The sequence below is a fragment of the Paralichthys olivaceus genome, chromosome 18 (genome assembly GCF_024713975.1).
Source record: "Paralichthys olivaceus isolate ysfri-2021 chromosome 18, ASM2471397v2, whole genome shotgun sequence".
Taxonomy (NCBI): domain Eukaryota; kingdom Metazoa; phylum Chordata; class Actinopteri; order Pleuronectiformes; family Paralichthyidae; genus Paralichthys; species Paralichthys olivaceus.
Window position 1 is genome coordinate 2,294,777 of NC_091110.1, and position 26,962 is coordinate 2,321,738.

Genomic DNA, 26,962 nt, shown 5'->3' on the forward strand with positions numbered 1-26,962 from the left:
GACCACAATGTCACAGACATGGCTCTCTGCACTTTCTCTCTTGGCCATCGAACATGAACTTGTTGGTGCCCTTGATTTCGAAGATATTGTACACCAGTTTGCACATTCAAGTCCAGAAAAATGCCGGTGTAAGATGTGTTTGCCAAATGAAATCAAGCATTTACAATTTAAACATGCACTTCCCCATTATTTAGGATTAAAATTGTGAATTTTGCCAGATAATGTAGCATTTCTTTTTGTCTTGTCTAATTGAGAGAAATTGAAAGATTTCCAAATGTTTAACTTGCACTAAAATGTTTAACCCTTGCCTGTCTTGTTGAGTTGTGATGTGACAGGTTGTTTTCTGTTTTAAAACGAGTTAAAATTATACAGATGATACTGCATTTTATTAAATTTTTCCCTGTGGTGGCTCCATGAAAATGCTGTAAATTATTTATTGTTGTTGAGAGAATACAGGCACATTTCTGTTTATGTTAATGTTTATATTGCACTATAACTTCATTGTCCTTGTCTTGTTTGTGGACTTCCTCTGTGATGGTTCTATCAGTTTAATACATTTGTGTTGTGAATAGGTGTTGTTAAATAAATATTTGATACTTTGAAAGTGGTTGCTTATTTATTTTTTTGTGAAAATGGAGGACACTTCCTTTCCTCTCTATGTAGTGGGTCAATTTTGCCAGATTATACTGATGCTGATGTGTTTTGTTTTCATAACATCATATGTGAGTGAGTGGCCTTGACAAGAGGACATAGTGGTGCATTTGTAGTTCTATGAGCATTTGCACATCTGTACATCAAAATGCACTTGATGACAGTTAGTTACCGAAGTATTGAGTATATTTACTGCATATTACTGTAATTTATTCAGTATTTTGCCAGATTATGGTGATCCCGGGGTCGTGATCATGGGGCCCTTGAATATTGTTGCCCAGGGTACAGCGAAGTGTAAATCTGGCCCTGCCTGCTGGGTACGGGTGTGTATCTTACTCTTAAAGGGCACGGGCTAACCCCGTGTAACTTATGTTTTAGTATTCTCTTATCACCTGGTTCTAATAGATTTTTAAGAACTTTAGACCCATCACTTTCTTTTCCTTGGGAAGATCGTTGCAAATCAACTTTTAGCTTTTATATCAGAAAACTCATTGTTTGAATCCCTTCAGTCTGGTTTTAGGGCCCACCACAGCACCGAAACTGCACTCCTGAAAATATTGAACGACTTGCTTTTAGCAGCTGAAGCTGAACGCCCTCCTGAGTGGGTGTCAGTCTGGATAACATGAAGAATGTACACACCTTATATAAGTCAGTACAACTATAGAAGCAGTAATATGCAAAACAGCCACAAGTTTGTATGACTTGTTACACTGCATTGTTGTTTCTGATTGACATGGGGGTGGTGTCACTCAGAAATGTCCTTTTAGCTGCTGACGCTGGACGCCCCTCCTGAGTGGGTGTCAGTCTGAATAACATGAAGAATGTACACACCTTAAATAAGTCAGTACAACTATAAAAGCAGCAATATCCTGCAAGGATTTTAACAGATACTCGAAAACATGAATATATCACACCCATTCTTGCATCTTTGCACTGGCCCCCTGTTAGATTTAGAGTAGATTTTAAAATTGTACTTATCACTTTTAAAGCCAAGCTACATAACTGACCTTTTAACAATATATATATCATCACAAGCCCTGAGATCCTCAAATGCTGCCCACCTGGTTGTTCCAAAGTCCTGGCTTATGGATAAAAGTGACAGAGCATTTGCCATTCATGCTCCCAGACTTTGGAACAACCTCCCTGAGGAGATCAGGATGGCGAAATGTATCACCTCGTATAGGTTGATTGAGGGTGGTGTCACTCAGAAATGTCTTTTAAGCTGCTGACGCTGGACGCCCCTCCATTTTAATACTCCTGGATCTTAGTGCGGCACTGGATTCAGTCGATCACACCATCCTCTTGTCCCGTTTACAGAGACAGGACCTTCTGTGTCAGCATTGGGGAAGCTAGGTCCTACTCCTCTAGGCTGCATGGTTGGGTTCCTCAGGGCTTGGTGCTCGGCCCGATTCTGTTCATTATCTACATGTTACCATTTGGCCACCTCATAAGTTCCCTAACATCATTTTTCATTTTTATGCAGATGTCACTTAAGTCTACTTCAGTTTTAACCCCAATAACTTCAATGAAATCTCTCCACTTCTAAACTGTTTCACAGATATTCAAAAAACTGGATGGCACATAATTTCCTTCAGCTGAACCCAAAAAAGACAGAAATACTTTTGATTGCTACAAACTCCTCACACAGCGAACTCACAAACATGCAAGGTCCTCACTCACATCTCATTACTCCCCAGTGTAGAAAACTTGGTGTTATATTTGACGACAACCTCACTTTGAACAGCGACATCAAATCTATCAGTCATCCTTCTTTCAACTCTGGGAGAATTCTAAAATTAAGCCCTTTCTCTCTGCCAAAAACCTAGAAACAGTCATTCATGCATTTATATTAACATGTTTAGATTATTGCAACTCCCTTTTCTCCGTCTGCAGCACAAAATCTCTCTCCTCACTTCAACACATCCAAAATGCAGATGCCAGGATTTTAACAGATACTCGAAAACATGCTCCCAGACTTTGGAACAACCTCCCTGAGGAGATCAGGATGGCAAAATGTATCACCTCGTATAGGTTGATTCTTAAAACCCACTTTTATTTGATTTATTTTATTTAGCCTTCATGTGATCTCAACATTTATCCCCCTCATCTGTGCAACAGGACCTGCAAGCAATTCAACTCACGGTAAGAAGATAATAAATAATACTGGAGATACCAGGAGAGTGGAGCTGTTTTAAGGAATTACTGAGTGAGTGTCAGTCTGGATAACATGAAGAATGTACACACCTTATATAAGTCAGTACAACTATAGAAGCAGTAATATGCAAAACAGCCACAAGTTTGTATGACTTGTTACACTGCATTGTTGTTTCTGATTGACATGGGGGTGGTGTCACTCAGAAATGTCCTTTTAGCTGCTGACGCTGGACGCCCCTCCTGAGTGGGTGTCAGTCTGAATAACATGAAGAATGTACACACCTTAAATAAGTCAGTACAACTATAAAAGCAGCAATATCCTGCAATGATTTTAACAGATACTCGAAAACATGAATATATCACACCCATTCTTGCATCTTTGCACTGGCCCCCTGTTAGATTTAGAGTAGATTTTAAAATTGTACTTATCACTTTTAAAGCCAAGCTACATAACTGACCTTTTAACAATATATATATCATCACAAGCCCTGAGATCCTCAAATGCTGCCCACCTGGTTGTTCCAAAGTCCTGGCTTATGGATAAAAGTGACAGAGCATTTGCCATTCATGCTCCCAGACTTTGGAACAACCTCCCTGAGGAGATCAGGATGGCGAAATGTATCACCTCGTATAGGTTGATTGAGGGTGGTGTCACTCAGAAATGTCTTTTAAGCTGCTGACGCTGGACGCCCCTCCATTTTAATACTCCTGGATCTTAGTGCGGCACTGGATTCAGTCGATCACACCATCCTCTTGTCCCGTTTACAGAGACAGGACCTTCTGTGTCAGCATTGGGGAAGCTAGGTCCTACTCCTCTAGGCTGCATGGTTGGGTTCCTCAGGGCTTGGTGCTCGGCCCGATTCTGTTCATTATCTACATGTTACCATTTAGCCACCTCATAAGTTCCCTAACATCATTTTTCATTTTTATGCAGATGTCACTTAAGTCTACTTCAGTTTTAACCCCAATAACTTCAATGAAATCTCTCCACTTCTAAACTGTTTCACAGATATTCAAAAAACTGGATGGCACATAATTTCCTTCAGCTGAACCCAAAAAAGACAGAAATACTTTTGATTGCTACAAACTCCTCACACAGCGAACTCACAAACATGCAAGGTCCTCACTCACATCTCATTACTCCCCAGTGTAGAAAACTTGGTGTTATATTTGACGACAACCTCACTTTGAACAGCGACATCAAATCTATCAGTCATCCTTCTTTCAACTCTGGGAGAATTCTAAAATTAAGCCCTTTCTCTCTGCCAAAAACCTAGAAACAGTCATTCATGCATTTATATTAACATGTTTAGATTATTGCAACTCCCTTTTCTCCGTCTGCAGCACAAAATCTCTCTCCTCACTTCAACACATCCAAAATGCGGATGCCAGGATTTTAACAGATACTCGAAAACATGCTCCCAGACTTTGGAACAACCTCCCTGAGGAGATCAGGATGGCAAAATGTATCACCTCGTATAGGTTGATTCTTAAAACCCACTTTTATTTGATTTATTTTATTTAGCCTTCATGTGATCTCAACATTTATCCCCCTCATCTGTGCAACAGGACCTGCAAGCAATTCAACTCACGGTAAGAAGATAATAAATAATACTGGAGATACCAGGAGAGTGGAGCTGTTTTAAGGAATTACTGAGTGAGTGTCAGTCTGGATAACATGAAGAATGTACACACCTTATATAAGTCAGTACAACTATAGAAGCAGTAATATGCAAAACAGCCACAAGTTTGTATGACTTGTTACACTGCATTGTTGTTTCTGATTAACATGGTGGTGTCACTGGGTTTAGTTGAGCTGAAGGACTATAAGAGAGGAGCATCGCAGAGTAAGACCACATCTCTCAGAGACCTGAAGAAGAGGAATCTGAAACAGAGGCTCATCAGAGAACATCTTCTCACAGGTCATCCAGATAACCTCCATCAGGTAAGACAGCCAATCTTTGTGTGTCCCCATCTCTGCACAGCTTTGCTGGGATTCTGCCTCTCCAAACAAAAAGCAGCACTGAAGCTGGACAAGAAGAGGAATTGTAAATCCACTGTGTTTCTTCTGAGTCTAGGAAATATGATCCAAATCACCGACAAGTGTTTTTGTTCTGCTCAAGGCTGGATTAACAAAGAGACAACAGATGAAAATTGATATGTTTTCTTCATATTATTTGTCTCCTTATCATTGAAATGATTAGTGTTCCTTGACTATTACTTTAATCAATTGATCATTTCAAGTTAAGAGTAATTATTTGTTTACTGGATGTTTGGGGAAGTAGTATACTTACAGTGTCCAGTGGGGATCAACAGTTTTTAGTCCCAGAAGTTCACAGGAGGTTCATCACTGTAGTGTGATACCTCACGGACTGAGATGATAATGTTGAGCTCCTCAACAAGATTTGATTTAATAACTCATGTCAAACAGGTTGTAGAGCCAGCTCTGTATTGTAGCTGTGAGACACAAGAGGGTGCTCCTCTGAACAACAGCAGAAAACAAACAAAATAATTACAAACTAAGGAAAAGATAAAGGGAGGTTGTTGGTATTAAATTATCAGATCATTTCTACTTTTCATGGGACAATAAAACAGCAACAAACAAAGTAAAACTACTTTTATTGCTTTAGAATAAGTACAGCTGTACATTTGGTCCAAGTTAACGCCAAGTGTTGCTAAGGGGAAAAGTTTCAGGAATATTTAGGTGTTTTAGAAAAAATTGAATCAGACTTCATTATTTAACTTGGAAATGTGATACAAGTCAATATGTCAACATAAAATGTGAACCTTTTCAGAGACAAACATGACAAATAATACAGCGGACACAAGTTGTAATAAGTATAATTTACATAAAAGCCTTCAATGAAGACATGTACGAAGCTGATTTCACAAGACACAGAAGCACTTTGGTATGAACCTGAGAGAAAACAGGTTGGAGCCATTCTTCTTCTCTTGGTTTTCTTATGGATCGTAAACAGTGATGTTGCTTTGTCATGTGAAATCTGCTCTGTACAGGTTTTCTTTTAGGGATTACAGTAAAATGTTCACACACTTTTAATGATTGTTCCACCCCTAGCTCAATGGGGAGCGCTAAAGTGGTTGAGAGACAGATGGGCTGCATGAATAGAGGGGGCACTGGTAGTGAACACAAAGCAGTGAAACAAAAACAAAATGTAATTTTCTAAATGTTTCACAGGCTTTATGTTCTTAAGCACAAAAACAATGAACTCTGGAGATCATTGCGAAGTGTTGCATAAAGACAGTGAGACACAAATTTAGCCCAAAAGGTGAACTCTGACGTGTTGATCGTGTCCTCCAGCTCTCTGTCAGCTGACTGCTCTCCTCCAGCATGCTCCTCGTCCTGGTCTACATGGCTACACTCAGCCAAGTGTCTGTATATGGTAAGAACACACATCACCTCTACCACATGGCAGCCATTTGGAAACCCCACCCAAACTATGAGTTGAAGGATGTTATCTGAACAGACTAAGAAACAATTATATATAAAGTAAGGCAGGAAGATAATTATCCAGCTGAAGAGTTTGATTTAAGCTGTTGGTTGTCCTGTGAGTCTACAGCTGCTGTGGGCTCCTGAGAGCTCTTTGTTCTGAATGTGACTACGGGCAAGGGCCAGATTTGATTAACTATTTATAGTGTATGGACCCCTTTAATACTGACTCAAACCAACTAAAGGCCCACAGATCCTTTATGACACATGACATTAAAAAATGGACTGAGACTAGGTATTCCCAAGGTTACAACAATTTATTGAACTACTGACAATTTAAACATGATATTACAAACAGAAAATGTACTCCACACAAGCGACTAAAGTGTCAAAATATATGCATATATGTTTAAATATAAAATACTTAACAGGGCAAATTAGCAAATAGTAAGTGGAGTGCTAAAGGGTGATTTGGCTGTGGACACTGACAGTGAGAGGGGAAAGTTATACTGGGACATTGTACTCACCAGCTCCTGTGCCCCAACCAAATTAGAGACCAGGAAGTGGGAGGTGCTAAGGCCTACCCATCCCTACAGTAGCTCTGTAGGGACATTTCACTACTGGCTACATATAACATGTGTATTTGCAGCTTTTTATGTGCTCCAACATGCTGATTGTCTAAATATCTGTCACCATGTCTCCATGTCAGGCAGGGAAACTTTTCAAAATAATGTGATCGCTTCCCATCCTGGATGTCCCATCAAGTTTCATGGAACCACTTACAACACATCATATGTGAGTAAGATGAAGCTTGATGGTTGAGAACCGTCTGATGTCTTTCCCCTCGATATTTAGTGTCTGTCTTTGGTGGAGGGAATTTCTGCAGGCTGAGGGAACATCAGTGCCATGATGAGGCTGACTAAGGAAACTAACAACTCAGGTTCAGTTTGTCTTAGTTATAATTTTAATCATGTTGATCTCATTTAATTGAGTTTTGACTTGTTTCTATTCTTATATTTCTGCTCTAGATTGTGATCTTTTAATTTTTCTCAAAAACACCTTGTAATTGCAGTTGTTTGAAAAATACATTCTAAACAAAGTTTGTTATTATTATAACTATTGACAGGAATCTGCAATTTACAGTGTTCTTGTTTTATTACAATATGTTTTTGCTTTATGTATTATACTATTATACTGTATTTTTGATTTTTAATTAGACTAGTGCAGTGGCTATTCTAAACTTTACTATTTGGATTGGGATGTTTTTTGGCCTGTGTATACTTCAGAATTATTCCTTGTCATTAGTGAGTCTTCCTCAAATACACCAACAATATATTTATTTTTTTATTGTTTTAATTGTTTGTGTGCAGAGCTTTTTGTAAACAGTCTATGGTCAGAATGAAGTTAGCAAAAGTTGTGTTCATCTTACCTGATTTATCTGTGTTACAACCCAGTTTTTGTCTAGGAGGAAGGTAAGCAACACAGCGCTGATGGTGTCTGGCAACGCAGCCTTTTATTGTTAGAGTGCTAAATCATTTACATAAACAACACTAAACAGTGAATAAAAAATCAGCGCAAAAAGGGTTAAGGGCAGAGGGTGACACCAACTCATAAAATGAACAAAAAGCAAGCCCTCTTCCTAATCTTAGTCCCTACTCCCCTGGCTGGTGGTTTCACACAGAGAAAATAAAGAAAAACTGTCTGACTAACAAAGCTAGACTGCTTTTTTTTAATTCTAATTTAACTATTACACTGCTGAGCTGACCAGTTTCTTCTTGTCCAACACCTTACATTGTACTGTTAACCCTGTGTTAACTGCACAGTTCACGAGTGTGACAGATGTTTGTGGAATTAGCAAGTACAATATACCATTTTTACTTCATGACTTGTTTCACATGTGGTTTCTCCCTCAACCAAACAGGTGGACTTCACAAGCACTGAAGTGGCAGTTTGTTTCAAAGGCCGTTACAACATTACAAAAGAGAATGACTGTTGGGTGGGACCACGGGGGTCAATTGCTGAAGGAAATTGGGCTGAAACACATTCAAGGAAAGACCCTGGATCAAATTATCATCAAGGTGTGCCTGATCTCATTGGTTCATCAACCTGCAACCCTAATTTCTATTTCAGAGATAGTAGTTCCACAATCTTGGTGAGCATTGTTCTGAATTAGCCAATGTGAATGTCTCTTCTGTCTAATCAGATGATCAAAGCTAAATATGTTTTTTATTTCCCAACAATCTGAATTTTTTGTTTTATGTTTCCAGGTGATCGCTTTTCGTGACTTTGGCAAACAATCTATTGGCTACTTTCAAAATGGAAAAAGTTCAAGCACGGTAAGTGTACAATTCAATTTAAATTCATTATTTTGTACATTATTTATTTGTATAGTACCAAATCACAATATATCACTGGCACTGGTGATATATTGTGATTTGCTCATCCAGGCCTTGATGTTCTTGAGACATTCCTGAAGTTGAACTAAGTGATTAGATTCATCAGGCTTCATAGATATGAACAGCTGGGTGTCCTCTGCGTGACAAGGGAAGTGTACGTGGTGCTTTCTGATGATGTTGCCTTAGGGGAGCGTAGGTGAAGAGTATCGGTCAAAGGACAGAACCTTGTGGAACTCCATGACTAACTTGCTTGTGCATGGAGGGGTCATTGTTGACGTTAACATTATCTATGGTGTCAAATGCTGCACTAAGATCCAACAAGACTAGTACAGAGACAAGTCCATCATCTGATGCCATGAAAAGGTCATTAGTGACTTTTAACAGTGCTGTTTCTGTGCTGTGATGGATTCTAAATCTTGACTGAAAGTTTTCCAACAAACCGCTACTATCTGAGTAATCACACAGCTGGTTAGAAACAGCTTTTTCTAGGATTTTGGAAATGAAGGGCAGGTTTGATATGGGTCTATAATTAGCTGAAACCTCTGGATCAAGAGTGGGCTTTTTAAGCAGAGGTTTAGTAACAGCTACCTTAAAAGCTTGTGGTATGTAGCCGGTTAACAGACGTTATGTTAATCTGATTTAATATGGAACTGTCAGTTAGGGGGAAAACATCCTTAAAAAGTCCAGTTGGGACAGAGTCTAATTGACAAGTTGTTGGTTTACATGATGAAACTAATAAGGTCAGTTCAGGAAGATCAATGGAAGAAAATTGGTTCAAACATAAATCTGGTGCTACAGGTGGTTCTGTGGTTTCTGGACAAGACAATGTATCTGTGCTATTCATGGGGAGGAGGTGCTGGATTTCTTCCAGATTTTTTTCCTTAAATGCTGCTGAATTATATTTTCAAATTATTAGATGACACATTAGATGACTGAAACATATTTATTTAAAAAAAATGAAACTGAACTGAACTCTTCAGTCATGTAGTTTTAGTTGTCCACAGATGAGATAGTTTTAGTTGAGTTTGTCCAAAAAGTTATGTCCGATTTGTTCATTTCTGTGTCCTATCTGTGTTTGACTGTAACCTCTGTTGTGTTTTTCCTCTGCAGACTTTAATCGAGGTGATTGATGGTGTTTCACAGGTTTACGTGATGCCCCGCATGATAAGCTATAGAAACATTGGAGCATGCAGACAGTCAGGTAAGCAGAGCTGGCATTATTAATTATTAAAGCCACATGAGATAATGTTACTGTTTCATTTTCTTATGAGTGAAGTTAATAATTCAATAATCTGTTTTTACCAGGTGCTCTATATAAGCTTAACACCACGACTTGTCATTCAAATGGCTCCAGTGTAACCTGTAGTACTTTCTCCGAAGTCACTGTTAACCCCTGTGGAGGAATGTGCAAGTAAACAAATGTCATTTATATTTCCAGTTGTATACTTTTGTCAACTTTGTCCAATACTGATGGTAATACAGTATATGCCCTCCCCCCAGTGTTAGGTGCCCAGAACCCCAGACTTGCACTGTGACTGGCTCAACTGTCATCAGTTTCTTTGGCAATGCTACCTCCATCCCAGATCGCTGTGCTTACACTCTGATATCACATTCGGGTGTGCAGCTGCTCGCTGTTTTCAAGGACCGCCGCCGTAAAGATGTTAATCTTTTGGACCATGTGATACTGCAAATGGATAGTCCGAGTGTCAACATTAACCTGGGACAAGGCGGTAGAGTTCAGGTAAAGTTCATTTGGAGGGAGTGATGTGTCAGTGTAAGTGTGGACTTCAATTTAGAGTCAATTCAGAGAGTCCAGCCGCTACTGTAGGATAAAGTTTTCTCTTGTGTTTCATCTTTCCAACGTCACTAAAACAACCTTTATGTGATGATTTTGTGTTTCATGCAATTGATGTTGGGTGGACGGCCCCTTTAAATGAGAACAAAGCAGCATCCTCCCCCTTTCGGCCTGCAGTGGGTCAACATGAACCAATGGAATTCTCAAAAACAGGAAGGAGCCATTGCTCTGCAGCATCAGCTTTAATTGAGACAAAACACATACAGTAAACATGTTGGTTACCAACGTAACTGTAACAAATTAAAATATCCTAACGACAGTGATAGAAAACAGATTCTGCTCTGTGTCATGTAATTGCATAATAATCTCTGTCATCTCTATCTTCTATCCTCTTTCTGTCCTGATCTTGTCGTATATTGGGGTTGCGATGATGTGAAGATGATGAAGGAATCTCCGATGACACCGTCTTAATTGTATAAAATGTTTATTACAAAAAAGTTCAGCATCAATACAAGCAATGCAATCTGCATATGGAGAGATCCGGGGTCAATGTGCATCTCTCCTGCCTGGAGAGAGATTCGGGGCCAATGTGAATCTCTTCTGCTGCCTGAAGAGAGATTCTGGGCCAATGTGAATCTCTTCTAAGGGGACAACTTCAACTCCTCGTTTATATAGGAGTGTTGTTTGCATAAACCTAAAGAAAACACATCTGGTTTTCATCCAGCTCTTCTCATTTGTTCGGTGACAGAAAAAGAGAAGGCACTAGCTCAAATTTAGTGTAGCACTTAGAACTGTAACCTAATGCCCTACCATACGTTCAGGCTTTCTCCAAATTCCTCAAAACCTGTGGACTTCAAACCTAAAGATAAATTTCTTTTATGGGGAGGACTACACATAGCATTTCAGACACCAGAATCTCTATCTTATATACAGTACTCCCTCTGTCATCCTTTCTGTCTCTGTCCTCCTCTCTGTACTCCTGTCGTCCACTCTTCATCCTCCTCCATGTCATCTGTCCTCTTCTCTTTGTCCTCTGTCCCTCTCTCTCTGTCATCTGTCCTCCACTTTCTGACATTCTCTTCTGTTAATCCTCCTCCCTGTCCTCCTCTCTGTGTTGTCATTCACCCTCTGTCCTCTTTTCTCTGCTCCTCTCTTTGTCATCTTTCCTTCTAACTAACATAATCACTTAGATTACGGTCCATTATTGTTTAGCTTCTTAATAACAGTTAGCTTGTAGCACCATGCAGTGGAGGCAGACTTTGGATCAACAGTTGAAACTATTGTTTTTGTGTTTGTTGAACAGTTGTTTTGATAAAGGTTTGTATTGTCCCTTTACTGAACAAAAACTAACAAGCATAGCTGTCTTCAGTTCAATGAGTTCACTATGTCTTCTCTAATCACTCTGTGTGTGTGTTAATATGAAAAAATGGACGATCAAACGATCAAACACCCAGAAATAGAGATAATGTCCTTTCCATTATATAACCCTGTCTCAAATTAAGCCATATTACCTCATTCAGTTCTGGTAAATTGTTTGAGGAAATGTATCAATAAAATAATTGGCTTCATTGAGTGGCTGTTTGGCCGACAGCTGACGCATCTAGAAATTCCAGTGTCCTGCCATCAGTGGAGTCAAAAGTTGAAGATGTCCCCCCTGAAATGTGTTGGATGAGACAGAGGAAGTGTCCAAAACTGAGTAGAGAAGCAGTGGAGTGGATTAAAGTGTTGAGTAAACAGTCCTGTGCAGTTGCGTTAGTCATCATTCAACCAGTGGTGTCCTTCACTTTATCCCTGTGCTGTGACGCAGCTGAACAACACAACACTGAGCCTCAGCAGCTCGCCTCTGTCTCGTCACGGTGTGGAGGTCTACAAGGACCAAACTGGAGTCACGGCCAAGTTCACCCTCTCCAACTACTCCACCTCTGTCTTCTTTGATGGCTACACTGTACAGATCCACTTGCCAGGTAGAGAGAGACAAATACAGACCTAAACTCCATGACACCTGCCAGGCTTTATATTTTTATACAGCAGTGAAGAGAAATCAGACACTATTAGTGAGCCTGCTGACATTTACCACATTTGATTTGTTTTTATTCTTAAGTTAGTAAAATTGAAGGATTAATTTCATCATTTTATGTAACCTTTTACCTTCAGTGGTTTGATGGTGGAACCCAGCTCTGTTTGCATCTTCAGCTGTGATCATTTTGAGACATGTACATCCAGTCTGACTTTTATTCGTCAGACTATTTATCTCTTCAAATTTTCCGGTATTAGATACAGCCAACATGACGGGTTTATGTGGTAACTCCAGCAGGCCTTTGAGTGAAGTGAGGACTGAGTTCAGCTCCAGAAGGTGAGACCTGGTCACTACCTGAATTTCCCACTGACAGCTGTACATATACAAACCACTGGGTAGTGTATGAGTGTGTTTATGTGAACGAGTCAGGCCCAAGGGAACTCCTGACACTCTGTTTGCCTCCCTTCTCCAGCTGTAAGATGAATTACTCTGAACCTGCTGACAGAACCATCAACTGCACGAGAATGACTGAACGGTGAGCAGATACACACCTGAACACATACTCAGTTCTTAAAGCTCTGGCGTTACGTCTCATGTTTGTCTGTGAGGAAAATTACTTGCCACCTTTGATGTAAAAAGTGACGAAGTACATTTACTCAAATATAAATCTGTCTACTTGTACTTTACTTTAGTATTTGTCTTTAATGCTACTGTTCAGGTGTCGACCTTCTATGTAAAGATAGAGATCATTTAGAATATAGAACGAGATATTGAATATTCCTTTGACGCGATACAAATAAAACAAATTGAATTGAATTCACCAAAAAATGACAATCCACTCATTATCTACTCACTCTATACTGCTTGTGTGGTGTCCGCAAGCCCCTACATTAATATTCCACTTGAAACAGCATCATTTACATCATGTTTTAAGCCTAATTGTCCTCTGATATCCTCCTCGGGGGCACGTTCACGTTCTCACGGACACACCAGAGAACTGCACACATTCTCACCCAAGGGAAAGCGTGGGCTGCGTGGGCTGCGTGGGCTGCGTGGGCTGCGTGGGCTGCGTGGGCTGCGTGGGCTGCGTGGGCTGCGTGGGCTGCGTGGGCTGCGTGGGCTGCGCTTTTGCATCGCTACGGGCACTAGCATTGCTACTTCCGGTAGTGGACATTTAGGCTTAAAACATGGTGTTAATTATCTTGTTTCGAGTTGACTATGAATGTTGGGGCTTACGGACACTTGGATGACACCACACGAGCAGTATGGAGGCATGTTATGTTTTTTTCTGTTGTTTTATTACGTCTGAAGACGAGGTCACCTTGGCTGCAACACTGTTTACTCATGAGACTCCTACAGTCACTGACATTGAATTTTCATACACGTTGATTGATACTGAACGTTTTATCTCCAACAACAGCTGTAACCTCATAAGGGAGGCGCCCTTCACCACCTGCCACAACCACATCGACCCAGAGCCCTTCATCACTGCCTGCACCAACACCCTGTGCAAATATCCGGTGGTAGATGGTTTAAGTCAGTGCAGGTTCTTGGAGGCTTATGTCAGAGCCTGCAAATTCAAGACCAATGACACACTGGAGGGCTGGAGGTCAAAGGCCGGCTGCTGTAAGACCACTCATTTCTCTTTCTGAGACATGATGGGACAAGATGAGCCCAGAATCCCTAAGTCAGAGTGTGTTTTCATATTTCAGAGATGGAACAACTACGTTTGGTTCAGCTGTGTGATCATCTCACACTGTCTATCAAGTCAAGTCAGGGGTTGATAACCGTCTGTCATTACTGTTAATCTGACTAACTCTAAATAATTGATTTGTCTGCTCCTCTCAGCCACACTCCAAGCCTTCTGTCAGGACACCCTCTGCAGTGCTCATGAGTTCTGTGCTGAGGACACCAGTGGTGGAACCAGCTGCCTCTGCCGGGCCATTTTTGCCTCTAAATACAGATCAACAGGTGCTTTAGGTAAGGAGGCTGTCTCAGGGAGAAGTGTTTCACATATACCACCACAGACTGATGTTAGAATCACAGTGTATAAGCAAAAACATTAATTTATTACACAGAAAACACAGCATCTGACCTATTATCATGTATAGACAACTACAGAAGGGCCTCAGACATGAGGAGCCTGGGTTTGCTTCAGAGATCAAGAGCTTTTCATTCATCCTGACGTTGTCATAAATTAGCAGTAAATTGTCGACTCTGTCTGGTCATCCATCCCCCATCTTTTAAAGAAATTCTGTATCATATTTCGTTCAACAGCTAAATTGTTTTAGTTTAAACTGACCTCTTTGCGTCTTCTTATATTCTCAGCCCAAGTCAATAGTTTCTGAGCTTGTGTATTGAGCTCCAGTCTTTGTGTCATTGCTCTTGTCTGTGCTGCTGTTCAGGCGAGCCAACGGTCTGCGATCAGAACTCTGCTTCAGTCTCCCTGGTTGGTTGTCTCCTGAAGGAAAAAGGCATTGACTACTCTGAGTTACACCTTAACAACCAGAGCTGCAGAGGTCAGATGGACAATGTGACCCAAATGGTGACCTTCAAATTCAACGCTAGCAACCCGTGTGGGACGGTGGTCACGGTGAGTGTCTCTCCTCGAAGTGACTCACACTTGCAGTGTTTGTGGTCCATGTGTGGATTAGTGCGATCTTCTCTGCAGCTGAAACCTCATGCACTCACACTGTCTGACTCCCTGTGACCCTGCAGGCCAAGAACAGGAATATTATTTACAAGAACTCCATCATGGCACAAAACAGCACCAACATCATCACTCGCCATGACCAAGTCAATATCGACTTCTCCTGTTTCTACAACCAGCCGGATATCAAGAGCGTGGCTTTCAGAATCATAGACAGGTCAGTGGTTGACCAGCTTGTCAGTCACACTGTTAACAAAGCAATGCATAATTAATAAAATTGGAGAAATGGCATTATGCAAATTACATGACTTTATGATGACAAAGGTTGGAGGGGGAGGAGCTTCAGTGTTTTCTGAAGAGGAGCTCCATTTACCACAGATTTTAGTCTTTTAACTTTGCAGAACATTTATATTCACAAAAAAACAATATAATACACTAAAGGAAAGAAACTCCATTAACATAGGAAGAATGAGGTTCATTTCACTGAATATGTGTGTGTGTGTGTGTGTGTGTGTGTGTGTGTGTGTGTGTGTGTGTGTGTGTGTGTGTGTGTGTGTGTGTGTGTGTGTGTACTCTGCAGCTCTGTGATCCAGCAGATTGTATCTGGAGCTTGGAATTACACTCTGACCATGAAGGTCTACAGTGACGCTGGCCGCACCAAAGTAATTGAGCCGAACACTGATGTCCGGCTGCAGCAGACTGTCTGGGTGGAGCTGAAGACGGACAGACTGGATGGCAAACTCATAGCTGTGGTGATCGACTCCTGCTGGGCTACCAACGAGCAGTCACCCAACGCCAGTTTGAGATACGACCTGATTGTTAATGGGTGAGGGACATAGATGTGGAAGCCATTCTGAATATAAAGTATTTATAATATATATAATATGTTTTAAAAATTATTTGGCATTGACTCACTGAGTTATATTCTAAGCTACTACATGAACCCCTTTGGTTTAGTCAGTATTTTTTCATTGTTTGAAAAATGAGGAATGATGAGGAATTAGCTATTGGCTTCTGTTTGCTATGTACCAGTGGATGTACTGATCACTGGATAACTGTGGTGCTGGAGAAAACGGTTGACTGTCACAAGTATCAACAAAGAGGAGAGAAACTAGATCAATCAATCATTAGTAGGACTGGCCTTGCATCTCTCTGATACGATGATTTTTTTTTTGCTGCCTTCAAAGAGCGGTAATTGGCATCATTAGTTTCCAGTGTGAGATAAAAGTGATTGAGTAGTTCAGGGGATCAAACTTGTGACACAGATGCTGATGTCTATTGTGTCTTCCTGCTTCTCTGCAGCTGTTCCAACCCCACTGACAAGACAGTGAAGATGGTGGACAACGGACTGGGAACATCCAACTACTTTTCTTTTAACTTGTTTGAGTTCTCTGGGAAGAGCAGTGACGTCTACCTGCACTGCAAAGTGAAGCTGTGTGTAAAGAAGGGCAACACCTGCACCCAGGTATGCCTTGCCCCCCAAATCCACCCACAGATGCAAGCAGCTCAACCCACACATGAGCTTGTTCTTACATGATCAATAGGGAAAGACAGTTGATTTGTACAACAAGCTGAAGTCTAAAATTTTATCTGTGTGTTTTTGTCTCAGAGCTGTGGAGTTAAGAGACGACGCAGATCTGTCAGGTCTAGATATGAAGACGGAAACCCAGCCTTCATCACCATGGCTTGGACTAAATAGGTAAGACACAACCATACTGCTGGCAGGTGATGGCGGAGGTGTGGTCACTCTTGTTGTCCTATTGTTATGATGTAGAATGTGACACTGACAGGAGGATTTTAATGCCCGACTAAGAACAGAATGAAGAGTGAACAAGTCGAACAAATCCTGGATTTCAGTGATTGCTACACTTTGATAGAAAGGACTTGGTCTTCAGACAGTAGCGACTAAAACTAATCCTAGTTTGTTCTGGCTGTTGTCACAGGTTGTTTCCATGGCGACTCGGACTGACTGAAATGCTGTTGACCTCCTAAGTGACTCCAGGCTCCTGATCAAGAGCCTGGATGTCTGAATCCCTTTGGTTTTAGATTCAACGTCTCCTGAAAAGATGAGCTCAGTTATGTTTGCTGTGACACTATCCATACTTACAAACAGTTGTGTGTGGACCAATTCAGTCCAGTGTGGTGTTTGTGAAGTTGATTGATCAAGCTAGGAGCATCAAATAACCTAATGAAACAACAGGTCACATGAGGTGTCAGTAGGTGAAGCTTCATCAGAACATTGATACAAAGCCAAGCTGATCTTTGATGGAGCGTCTATCAGCTCCATGTGTTGCTAGTCCTGGAGAGACTGACTTAAAACATATTATAACATGGTGAAGGGAAATTTACTATAACCAATTTATTTAATCTATATTACACACACACTCGTAGAAGACAACCATTAACATCACAATATTTGGACAAAGGACTGTTAACAGTGTAAAATGAACACTGGGTCATCTGGTTGCTGAACAGTGGGAAGTTCTGTCAGCATCCTGAATTTTAACTCACACTGCAAGTATCAGCAATGTATCAAAAGTATCAGCAGTAAAAGTACTTCACATAGTTACAGTTCCACATTAACGGTACTTAATATGGTTACACTACCCAAGTAGCAGTACTTCATGCACTTAGTGACAGTGACACAGTAGCAGTACTTCCACAGTACTTCATTGTGTAGTAAAGTGTCCTGTGACTAATCTCTGATCAGATCATTGATCCAGAATTGCTAATGTAGCTGCTTTTAACTACTTGGATAGTTCAGTTCACTGGTTGCCAACTTAAATCACATATAACCTGATCACTCACATAGACTGAGCGTGTGTATATGCCAGTGTAAACAGAAAGCATTTGTTTGCTTGTTGCAGAAAGAGCGAGGCTACAATCAATGGCAAAAAGTAATTTCCATCATTATTAAGTATAGACTTTAATTGCACAACAGCTGTTAGCAAAGAGAACATGGTCAACAACACTTGTAATTGATTATACATGTTGTATTGTACACTGGTAGCTGAGGCCAATATTGGTTATTTTCTTCTGGAAGCGGGTCATGTGATAGGAGACTGACAAATCTGCAAAGGCTATGTGCAGACTTAAACACTGCCCCAGAGTTTTCAAACTGAAATGGGACCATCAGCATTTCCAAACTTCTTTGAGAAGCTCTAAAACTCTGGACTATTGGGACGGCTGACATATCTGTTGCAGAGTTGATGTGTTTTCAATTGAAATGTGGCCTTAACTTGTGCCTGTAACAGCATCAGTTGGTGCTCAGTTGCAGGCATCATCTAATGATGAAAATATATAAAATGAGTTTGTGAGGGAAAAAAGGAAATCGCGCCAGGGTGGAGGGTTCGTGGGGAATATTCTCATTTACATATTGACATAGATTTGGTCGATGTACAACAAGTGATACAATGATGAGTGTAACTTTAACTCTATCCAAACTCTTGTCGCTATTATTGTGTTTTTGTTTGTTGAAGAACCTAAAAAAAATCATAAATAAAGGGAATGTGGGTAAAAGACAATCATGGGTCTGTGTGTTTTCATTAATTAGATATGACTTTAAGTGTCCACACGTCTTTCACAGTTTTTTTCCTCTGCTGTGATCAGACTCATGTATGATGAGTGCGGCTGAAGGCTGCTGCTTTGTACAGAGTAACAAGGCAGTGGAGGGCTCTGGCAGAGGTAGAACTAACAGGCAGCAAAGCTCTGTTGATAAAAAATGTTTTCTGATGTTGCCTGAGTTGAAGGTTTCATAGGTTTAGGCAAAGAAGCTACTTTCTTCAGTTTTGGGAAGGATTATGTATTAGTCTTGATTTTAAGTTAATGGAAATAGGAGATAAGCAGGGAGGCAGGTTGGTTGGTTGGTTGGTCATCATCATCACACATTTTACATTAATTATTAACAATATAGTGTAAACAAAGTCTAACAAACATTTTGCCAATGTGAGGAGGTCAGCTCACTTTCTTCACCTGCCCAATAAAAACCCTGCACAATACTCTTAATTGGATGATGCAGCATACACGTTACAAACTATAATCACTGTGACCCTCTACAAAATGAATTATTCCATATATGTAACTCAATAACTGAAAATATGTCAACATTTAATATGTTCACAGACAGGCGTTTTCTGATTCGACATGTGTGGACTCACTGGGTTTGACTGACAGCTCCACTCTCCTGATTACGTTGTAAAACCCATGTCCTCATGTAAACAAAGTCTAAACTTACATTATACAGTGACCGAGTAGGCTAAGGCAAAAGCAAATGCTTATATACAAGATGAGATAAGATGTACCTTTATAGACTCTCCATTAAGGACATTACCTGCTTAACATTATTATTAGTTTACCATAAAACAGCATCAAAAATCATTCTGATGGAACACTGACTTTAAATAGCTCTTGCCCTAAGTCACATTGATGAGCGGGCTTAATCTCTTATGAAATGTGTTTTACAAAGTATAGTAGCAGCTTGAAATTCCAGAATCAGGCCCAGCAAATTCAAGAGTAATGCTGACCTGTTGATCAGTTAAAAAGACTAATAAGACACTAAAAAGCAATAGCACTTGTGATTCTGGAAGCCTGAGATCATAAGTAATTAACACCAGTCAGCCATGTTGTAAACTATGCAGTCAGAGATCCACTCAAGTGATTGAGAGGTTTTGTTTTCTGTACATGAATGTGTGATTTATGCTGTTCTCCCTCTCTGCTAAGGGTGGTGCTGTTCACTCTGTTTTGTGTTTTGTCTGTGTGTGGAGTTTCAGGTCGCAGCTGGTGATTGGAGTCAGAGCGCTGTGTTGTCTGATAATCTTCTGTTTTGAAAGCCTCTAAATAATATTGTTAAAAGAGCAGTCCTGGTAGCTAACCAAGAGGGGAACCAAACTACATGTTATGCTCATGTTTCCCCTAGCCCGGGTGCAACACCACTAAACTGCTGAGACTTGGAGTTCAACAAAATGAATCATCTCATGTGGCTGCAGTGGCCTCTGTTGCTTTAAATACTAGTGATTTCAGACACTTGAACAAATTACAAATGCTTTCATTATTCTGGTGCATATGTACTTTTTCAGATGCACATGCATCTTAATATCTAGTTAAAAGTGTGAATTTAGGTGATAAGATCAGACCCAGTGTCTGACACTTCAGGTTTTGGATGGCACAGAGAGAATAAATATGTTGGGTCTTCTAGACAAACTCAAACTCTTAATTGTGTCTCCTGTTGTTATTTATGTTGACTTTGTGAGGAGATAATGCTACTACAAAACAGCTTGGAAATCCCATCTTCTGCAAGCTTGCAACAGCAGAATGGTGGGACCATTTCAATTTACTTGTAATTTACCAGGCACAGAAACTTGTGTAAATGAATAAACTATATCCTAAACCTGCTACACTAAGACACAGTACAGACATGAGCACAGTATTGTACACGGAGACCTACTTGATCATCAAAAAAAGACATGAAAATCTCATATCTACAAGTAAACCTTTGAAAATTACAGGGGGGGTAAAAAGGAATTAGAGCCAAATTCCTTTTGGCTTTGACTAAGTGATAACAGCAAACAGATAATGTAACATGCCCTGTTATATTGACCTTGAATATGGATAAATGTATAAAAACAGGAAATCCTTCATCGCATTACATCTCAGGAACTTGACTGATATTGCTTTTATAAACAGTTACTTCTTAAACTGAAGTAAACATTCACTTACTGTGCCTACATTGAATTTACTTTTGTAAATATTTTTGTCACATGGTGTTGTTTGTAATTCTGTTAGTTGCATCTGTAAATTGACCCTTTAGTTGGGTCATCTATAGCAGTTCTGTGACCATGGAGAGCGAAGGTTCCTTTCTCACTGGATTTGTCATCTATAAAGGTTAAAGAAAAAAATTTGCTGAGCTGCCCCTCACAAAAATGTGGGGAAATTTTGTGAGAGCTCTATTTCCAAAATGGCTACCGTCAGCCAAGCTGGAAATTAACTTTTTAATGGTTTGGCCCACAGTGCTGCATAATACATGGTTTCTGAGACTATTTGGGTCAAGAAATTCATAAATGATGTAGATTTATTGATTTGACCTATTTTTGACCTTCAAACTCAAGATGGCCGCCAATTTTTGGCTCTTTAAGTGTCAATTTTTCAAAATCGTCATAGAGCCTTAATATTAGGCTCGAATGTAAGCTCTGCTCAAACTGAGTTAAGTTTTCAGTTTTGATTGAGGCAGATTTAATATCTATTGGTAGTTGTTTCCAGCCGTGGGTAGAATATTGGCTACATGCCATTTCCCTCTGTATAGTTTGTGATTCTTTTGTTTGAACCTTTTCACAATACAACAAACATACAAGCAATACACATAAAGCACACAGTACACAAAGTGACAAAAAGAAAGAAAGTTGTTCACACTGGCATCGTGTGTGTTGTAGTTTTGCAGTGGAGCTGCTCTGTGTGGTTACTATATGATCACTGCATGTCCTTGAGTAAAAGCTGGGTTATGTACCCAACTAAATGCCAGGACGCATTTTCTGGCCTTGCGATTATAATAAAACCTGAAAAACAATTTAATAGATTCAGTCAACAGAAATGCTGGAGTCAATAGGAAGCGTTGCAAATATATGTTTGTGACATATTCGACAGATAAATATTGAAACTGTGGTGAAAGATCATTTTGGCTCTATTTTGCTTTGAACCGTGCATAGTCTACTCCGGCGGCCCGCTTCGACATCGACCCCAGGCCAGGCTAGCGGCTAATCCACACAAGCCTGCTATGCCGTCCATCGTTCTCGCCAATGTACGCTCCTTGGACAACAAACTGGACTACATACACCTTCTGAGAGCAACCCAGCAGACTGTGAGAGAGTGCTGTGATTTTGTATTCACGGAAACATGGCTCAACAATACCAGACTCCGCCATCCAGCTCGACCGGCTAACATGTCCACCAGTTTTCAGGCCTGAGGTTGTTACACAAGGAGCCTGTGGCAGGGGATACAGACCACCACGGACTATAAACCTCGACCACAGATCTGTGACAATGACACCACTCTGCTGAACAGTCTGAACAAACACAGGGAGGACACACAAAAGTACAAATGCAAAAGAATAAGAGTAGGTCACCACGGGCAAAAGTCTTGCATTTAAAAACCTAATTAAGTAAAAGTATACAATCAAGAAATGCTTTAACCCCATACATAGGAAATGGCAGCTTAGAAACTGTAAACTGGACGATGAGTGAGGTACTACAGGGTCACACTTCATGACTGATCTGAAATCTCACCAACTACCTATGGTTCATGATGTACCATAGGTGAAGTTTATGCTCTTAACTTTTTAGAGAGGAAGATAAGAAAAAAGGCAATAGAATAATAAAACTAAATCATAAAAATACAGAATATGTACATAATATACAATTTTCACTATGGAAATTTGTAAAGAAATGGATATGAATAAAGTGCAGTGGCACAGGATAATTGCATGAGGATGTAAACAGTATTTGAGCATTTAGGAGATGTTGAAATGGACAAATCCATATATATGCATATACAGACTGTTTACATGTAAATAGGCCAGTATGGTATACAAAATGAATATAAGTATAATATGCTATGTATATGTAATGCTTATATGAACCTATTTATTTAGACTGAGACTATTTTAAGTTGCCTTTTGAGTCTTTCTCTTAATATATATATATATATATATATATATATATATATATATATATATATATATATATATGGGTGTGTATATGTGTGTTAGAGAGAGTGTAAGTGTGATATAATTAAACTGATACTGATAATTTGCAAAAGGACACTACAGATATGTTGAATGCATCAATAGACAAAAATGGCTGGCAGGAGACAGTAACAACAGTGGACATGACAGGATTTTTTTTATCCGTATGCAGCATTTCTTCAAGTGTCAGTAGGTAAATAATCCTTTTTCTAAATATCAGTCCTCATGTTAATGAATATGTCCATTTCACCCAGATGACATGTCTTCTCTAGTGACAGTCACAAACAGAAAGATAAATATCAGCTTACACTGCCTCCTTGAATTCTTCCTATTTGTATTTCCTGTTTGTATTATGATAGAGATGCTTTTGCCACGATAATAGAAAAAATTGTTCCAGTTATTTCTAAAGATACATATAATATATAGAAGAACATATATATTATAGTGACCATTTATTTAGAAAAGGTGTTGACTGGGGGTTCTTTGACGCTTGTTGATTTGAATGAAGGGAGATCCAAAGAGGTCCAGGTAAATTCCAATGGTTGGTTTATTGATAAATGAACGTGACAACTTGTAGTTTTGTAGTATAAATAAATCAAGGCCAAAAAACCTTTAAGTGTACAAAGCAGCAGTGAGGCCTATCCTCAGCAAACAAAAGCAAGCAAACACTCAAACAGCAAGGTCAAAAAGCTGTGTGGTTCCAGTCAGCCACACCTCCACCAGGTCACTCTCCTATTTATGGCCTTTCGACCTGCAGAGGGCACAATAGCTCAGGGAAACATAAACAAAGCAGGCATTAGAATAACTTCTTAAATAAATAGTGAAATGGCTCCTACATATATGTTGAATGATGATAACTGAACAATGTGTATAAATGTTTGTGAGAGACACAGCTTTAATGAGCTGTTACTATGGAGACTGAACACAAACTTTAAAACCAAAGTATTTTGCTTTTAAATCTTCAGTCCTTTATAAGTTTGAGCTCAGGTTGTGACTTTTAGAATTTTACCTGAAAAGCAAGGATGACAGTTTGTATTTGTATTTGAAATTAATTCCAATTTGAATATTAACAGATCCAGCAACATTTTGGAAAAACTGTCCATACACATCTTTCATATGCTACAGACACCAGCTGAAGCATGTCCAACGTGGAAATGGTCAGTTTTAATTTCTTTTATCCTGTGTTGTTCTCCTACGCATTGTTTTTTCAGACTTTCAGGAGTCGGTATTACTTGTGCTGCTATTATGATGTGAAAACAGGTTTCTGTGAGACTTGTTCTAACTAAATTATACTTGGAAAAATGCTCAGGTTTTTTTTCTCGAGCATGAGAACAATTTAGACCAACAGCTATTGATAAAAAACAATAATTATCAAATCAAACCATTGTTTGAAGTTGAAATGGTTTTGAAATACATGTAATGTCAACAAATTAAATAAAATTTATTTTACAGCTGATAGATTTGATTGAAACCGCGTTTTTAGATTATTTTTTTTATAGCTTGTCTTTAAGATAATGATTTTAATTTAATTTCTATAATTTATCATCTAACATTACTAAGTTAAGCCCAGTGTACATGTGTCACTCACAATGATTTTCAGTGTGTATTGAATGTTATACTCACGTGACATGGAGTAGTAGTTTGATGATTGTTTTGGTTTTTGTCTTCAAATTCATTAGAACTATGTGTGGATGATTGTCCAGGAGCCAAACCCCAACCAGCCTTACAGCCTGAGGTGGATTCTGAGGATGGTCCCAACACTAACCCACATCAGCAGCCCTAAACCCAAACCCTCACCTGGCTCTTCACCCTACTCCACACCATGCTCCTCACCCTGCTCCTCATCTGGCTCCTCACCCAGCTCCTCATCTAGCTCCTCATCTGGCTCCTCACCCGGCTCCAGCCGTTTCAATGCAGACTGCCCCAGACCTACAAAAAGAAAACAGAACCTGCCATCTGAGACATCAGGTTCCGTGCCAAAGCAGGTGAATGGCCATAAGACATGGATTTTTATTTAATTTCTATCATTTATTATCTCACATTGCTAAATTAAGCCCAGTGTCCATGTGTCACTCAATGATTTTCAGTGTGTATTGAATGTTATACCTATGTGTCATGGAGCAGTACTTTGATGATTGTTTTGGTTTTTGTCTTAAAATTCATTAGAACTATTAGACCGCCCAGGGAGTGTGGTAACAAGTCTCTTTACTAGAAGTCATTGTAATTCTGTATAGGCTTCAAGTTGCTTTGTTGGGTTGGGAGGGGACTGTGTATTTGTGACTCTTGCAGATTAAGTTAGGTGGCCCACCCTTCAAAATTCTACATTCAAGTCTCCATCTACGGTTCATAAGGGAAGAATCCTTCGCGTTCAGGCCTTTGGTATTTAAAAGCTCCTTCTGGAAAAAGGTTTGCACTTTAAATTGTATTGATAGTCAAACAGTTGTCCCTCTGAAGGCAGTTGTACTTTTGATTACTGTAATACCAGTGATTGTCTTGTAGTGTTGTACTGCTTGTATTTGGGGAAGGGTATTATGGGGGAGGCTTTTTCCTTATGTTTTTTCTCCAATGTGGTTGTAAAACAATTGTGATAAAAAATATAATGTTTTTTTTAATTTTACATTTTAACATAAAACTTTATCATGAATAACAAGAAAACACTAGGACCTGTTAGACTCATAAGTCAATACCACTGTCTAGTATTTTTGAAAACTTTTTGTAAAACTTTTTTTACTTTCAAGTAATAGTCTTTGCTTTGATCGAAGAAATAACAAAGGAAAGCTACAGTCATAAAGGCAGATTGAAAAGAAGCAAAGCTCATATAACCACCTTAATTTCTCTTTTACATTCAAGCAATACCGTTTGATTTAAACAAAGGAAAGCTACAGTCTTAAAAGCAACTTGGAAGGAAGTCAAGCTCATACCAGAGCTGTAGCACAAGGAATCACAGGTGAGGTTATTCTATATGGACTTTTTTCAACTGTCAAGCTTTTTTACTTCATTAGAGAAGAGGGAAGACTATTTTTCTTGGGGAAAATGGACTTAGTTATCATAGGGAGGAATGGACGTAGTTATTAGAGGAAGATTGCAGGACCAGCATGGAGTGAGGTAATGGGATTCTTGGAGGACCAGAGGGGGGGCAGGCAGGACAGGACCATTGGGCATGGGAGGACTAGAGTAGTGCCAGGCAGGACAGGACCATAAAGCATGGCGGGAGGAGCACAGGGATCCAAGAGAACAGGAAGCAGCAGCTTTTGGCGAGTGTACACCAGAGGGAGCCAGAGGCACAGGGCAGAGTAGCAGCACAGAGTGACCAGAACAGTCTGCAGGAAGAATGCAGTCTACCTAAGACAACACAGGAATCATCTCAACCAACATGCAGTGAGATCAATGGGAGTCAGGTTGCTTTTTGATCAATAGATTGAAGTGATTAGCCCTCAGCTGCTAGCCCTTGTGCAACTGTGCAAGTGGTAGGTTTTTCATATGAAGTTCTGAAATCGCGCAAATGCGTGAAGTAAAAAAACTCAGTAGCTGAGGAAAGCTGTGCATGGTGCAGCTTCAATTTGGTCTGAAATGCAGTGCAAATGTGTTGCAGCAATTTATATTGCTATTGGTTTTGCTTGGGTGTATCCCTGCACTTCTCTTCACAGAAATAAGAGTGCAAGACTGGTTCAAGCACGAGTGAAGTCATCTAACCTGGAGCATGTAGTAAGATGCTGGCTTAACTTTTCAAAATGAAAATGGGCCCTACTGCTTTGCATCTTAAACCAAAAGATGAGTAGACCTCAAATCTTTGAGTATTGTGTGGTGGGTGTGTTTTGTAGATCACTCTTTGTTTCAGATCATTTTTGTCTGTCCACTTGATCTCGCCTGCCTCTGAATGCAAAACAATCTGTGGAAGCTGTCAGCAAATATGAGTGTGGCCCCTGAATGAAGTACCAACCCCTTGTGTGCTTGAGCTTAAATCTGAATCCCTGACGTCCTTCGCAGAAGCCCCGCTCTCTGTTTGTGTGTGTGCCTTTTTTCTTTTCCCTTTGGTTTCTCAGGTTTAATTGCCCAAATTGTCTTTGTATGTCATCTGGGATGGCCTAACCTGTGATGGAACACTGAGAATCCAGTCAC

The 26,962-nt window shown here is 39.8% G+C and overlaps 1 protein-coding gene and 1 long non-coding RNA gene across 2 annotated transcripts; one reads left to right on the forward strand and one right to left on the reverse strand.

Moving 5' to 3' along the window:
- Positions 1-1,315: 1,315 nt before the first annotated feature.
- Positions 1,316-4,368, reverse strand: LOC138405447 (uncharacterized). Its single transcript, XR_011239186.1, has 3 exons — positions 4,279-4,368; positions 2,674-3,430; positions 1,316-1,825 (listed from the first exon to the last, which is right to left on the reverse strand). It is a non-coding gene; the product is annotated as an uncharacterized lncRNA (long non-coding RNA).
- A 235-nt stretch (positions 4,369-4,603) lies between these two features.
- On the forward strand, positions 4,604-18,635 carry LOC109626031 (alpha-tectorin-like). Its single transcript, XM_069514087.1, has 19 exons — positions 4,604-4,750; positions 6,125-6,206; positions 6,963-7,048; positions 8,175-8,405; positions 8,521-8,589; positions 9,760-9,850; positions 9,955-10,060; positions 10,150-10,390; positions 12,252-12,408; positions 12,719-12,797; positions 12,934-12,996; positions 13,882-14,087; positions 14,310-14,441; positions 14,867-15,054; positions 15,180-15,328; positions 15,692-15,937; positions 16,414-16,576; positions 16,721-16,810; positions 17,055-18,635. Exons 2-18 carry the CDS (start codon positions 6,155-6,157, stop codon positions 16,808-16,810), a joined length of 2,349 nt encoding a protein of 782 aa, XP_069370188.1. The 5' UTR covers positions 4,604-4,750; positions 6,125-6,154; the 3' UTR covers positions 17,055-18,635.
- Positions 18,636-26,962: the final 8,327 nt, after the last annotated feature.

Excerpts from the sequence above, each read along its gene's own strand:
- LOC109626031 (XM_069514087.1), top strand. The coding sequence starts at position 6,155 with ATGCTCCTCGTCCTGGTCTACATGGCTACACTCAGCCAAGTGTCTGTA. Across the intron at positions 12,997-13,881 it reads TGCACGAGAATGACTGAACG|CTGTAACCTCATAAGGGAGG; the intron begins GTGAGCAGATAC and ends CTCCAACAACAG. Across the intron at positions 15,938-16,413 it reads TACGACCTGATTGTTAATGG|CTGTTCCAACCCCACTGACA; the intron begins GTGAGGGACATA and ends GCTTCTCTGCAG.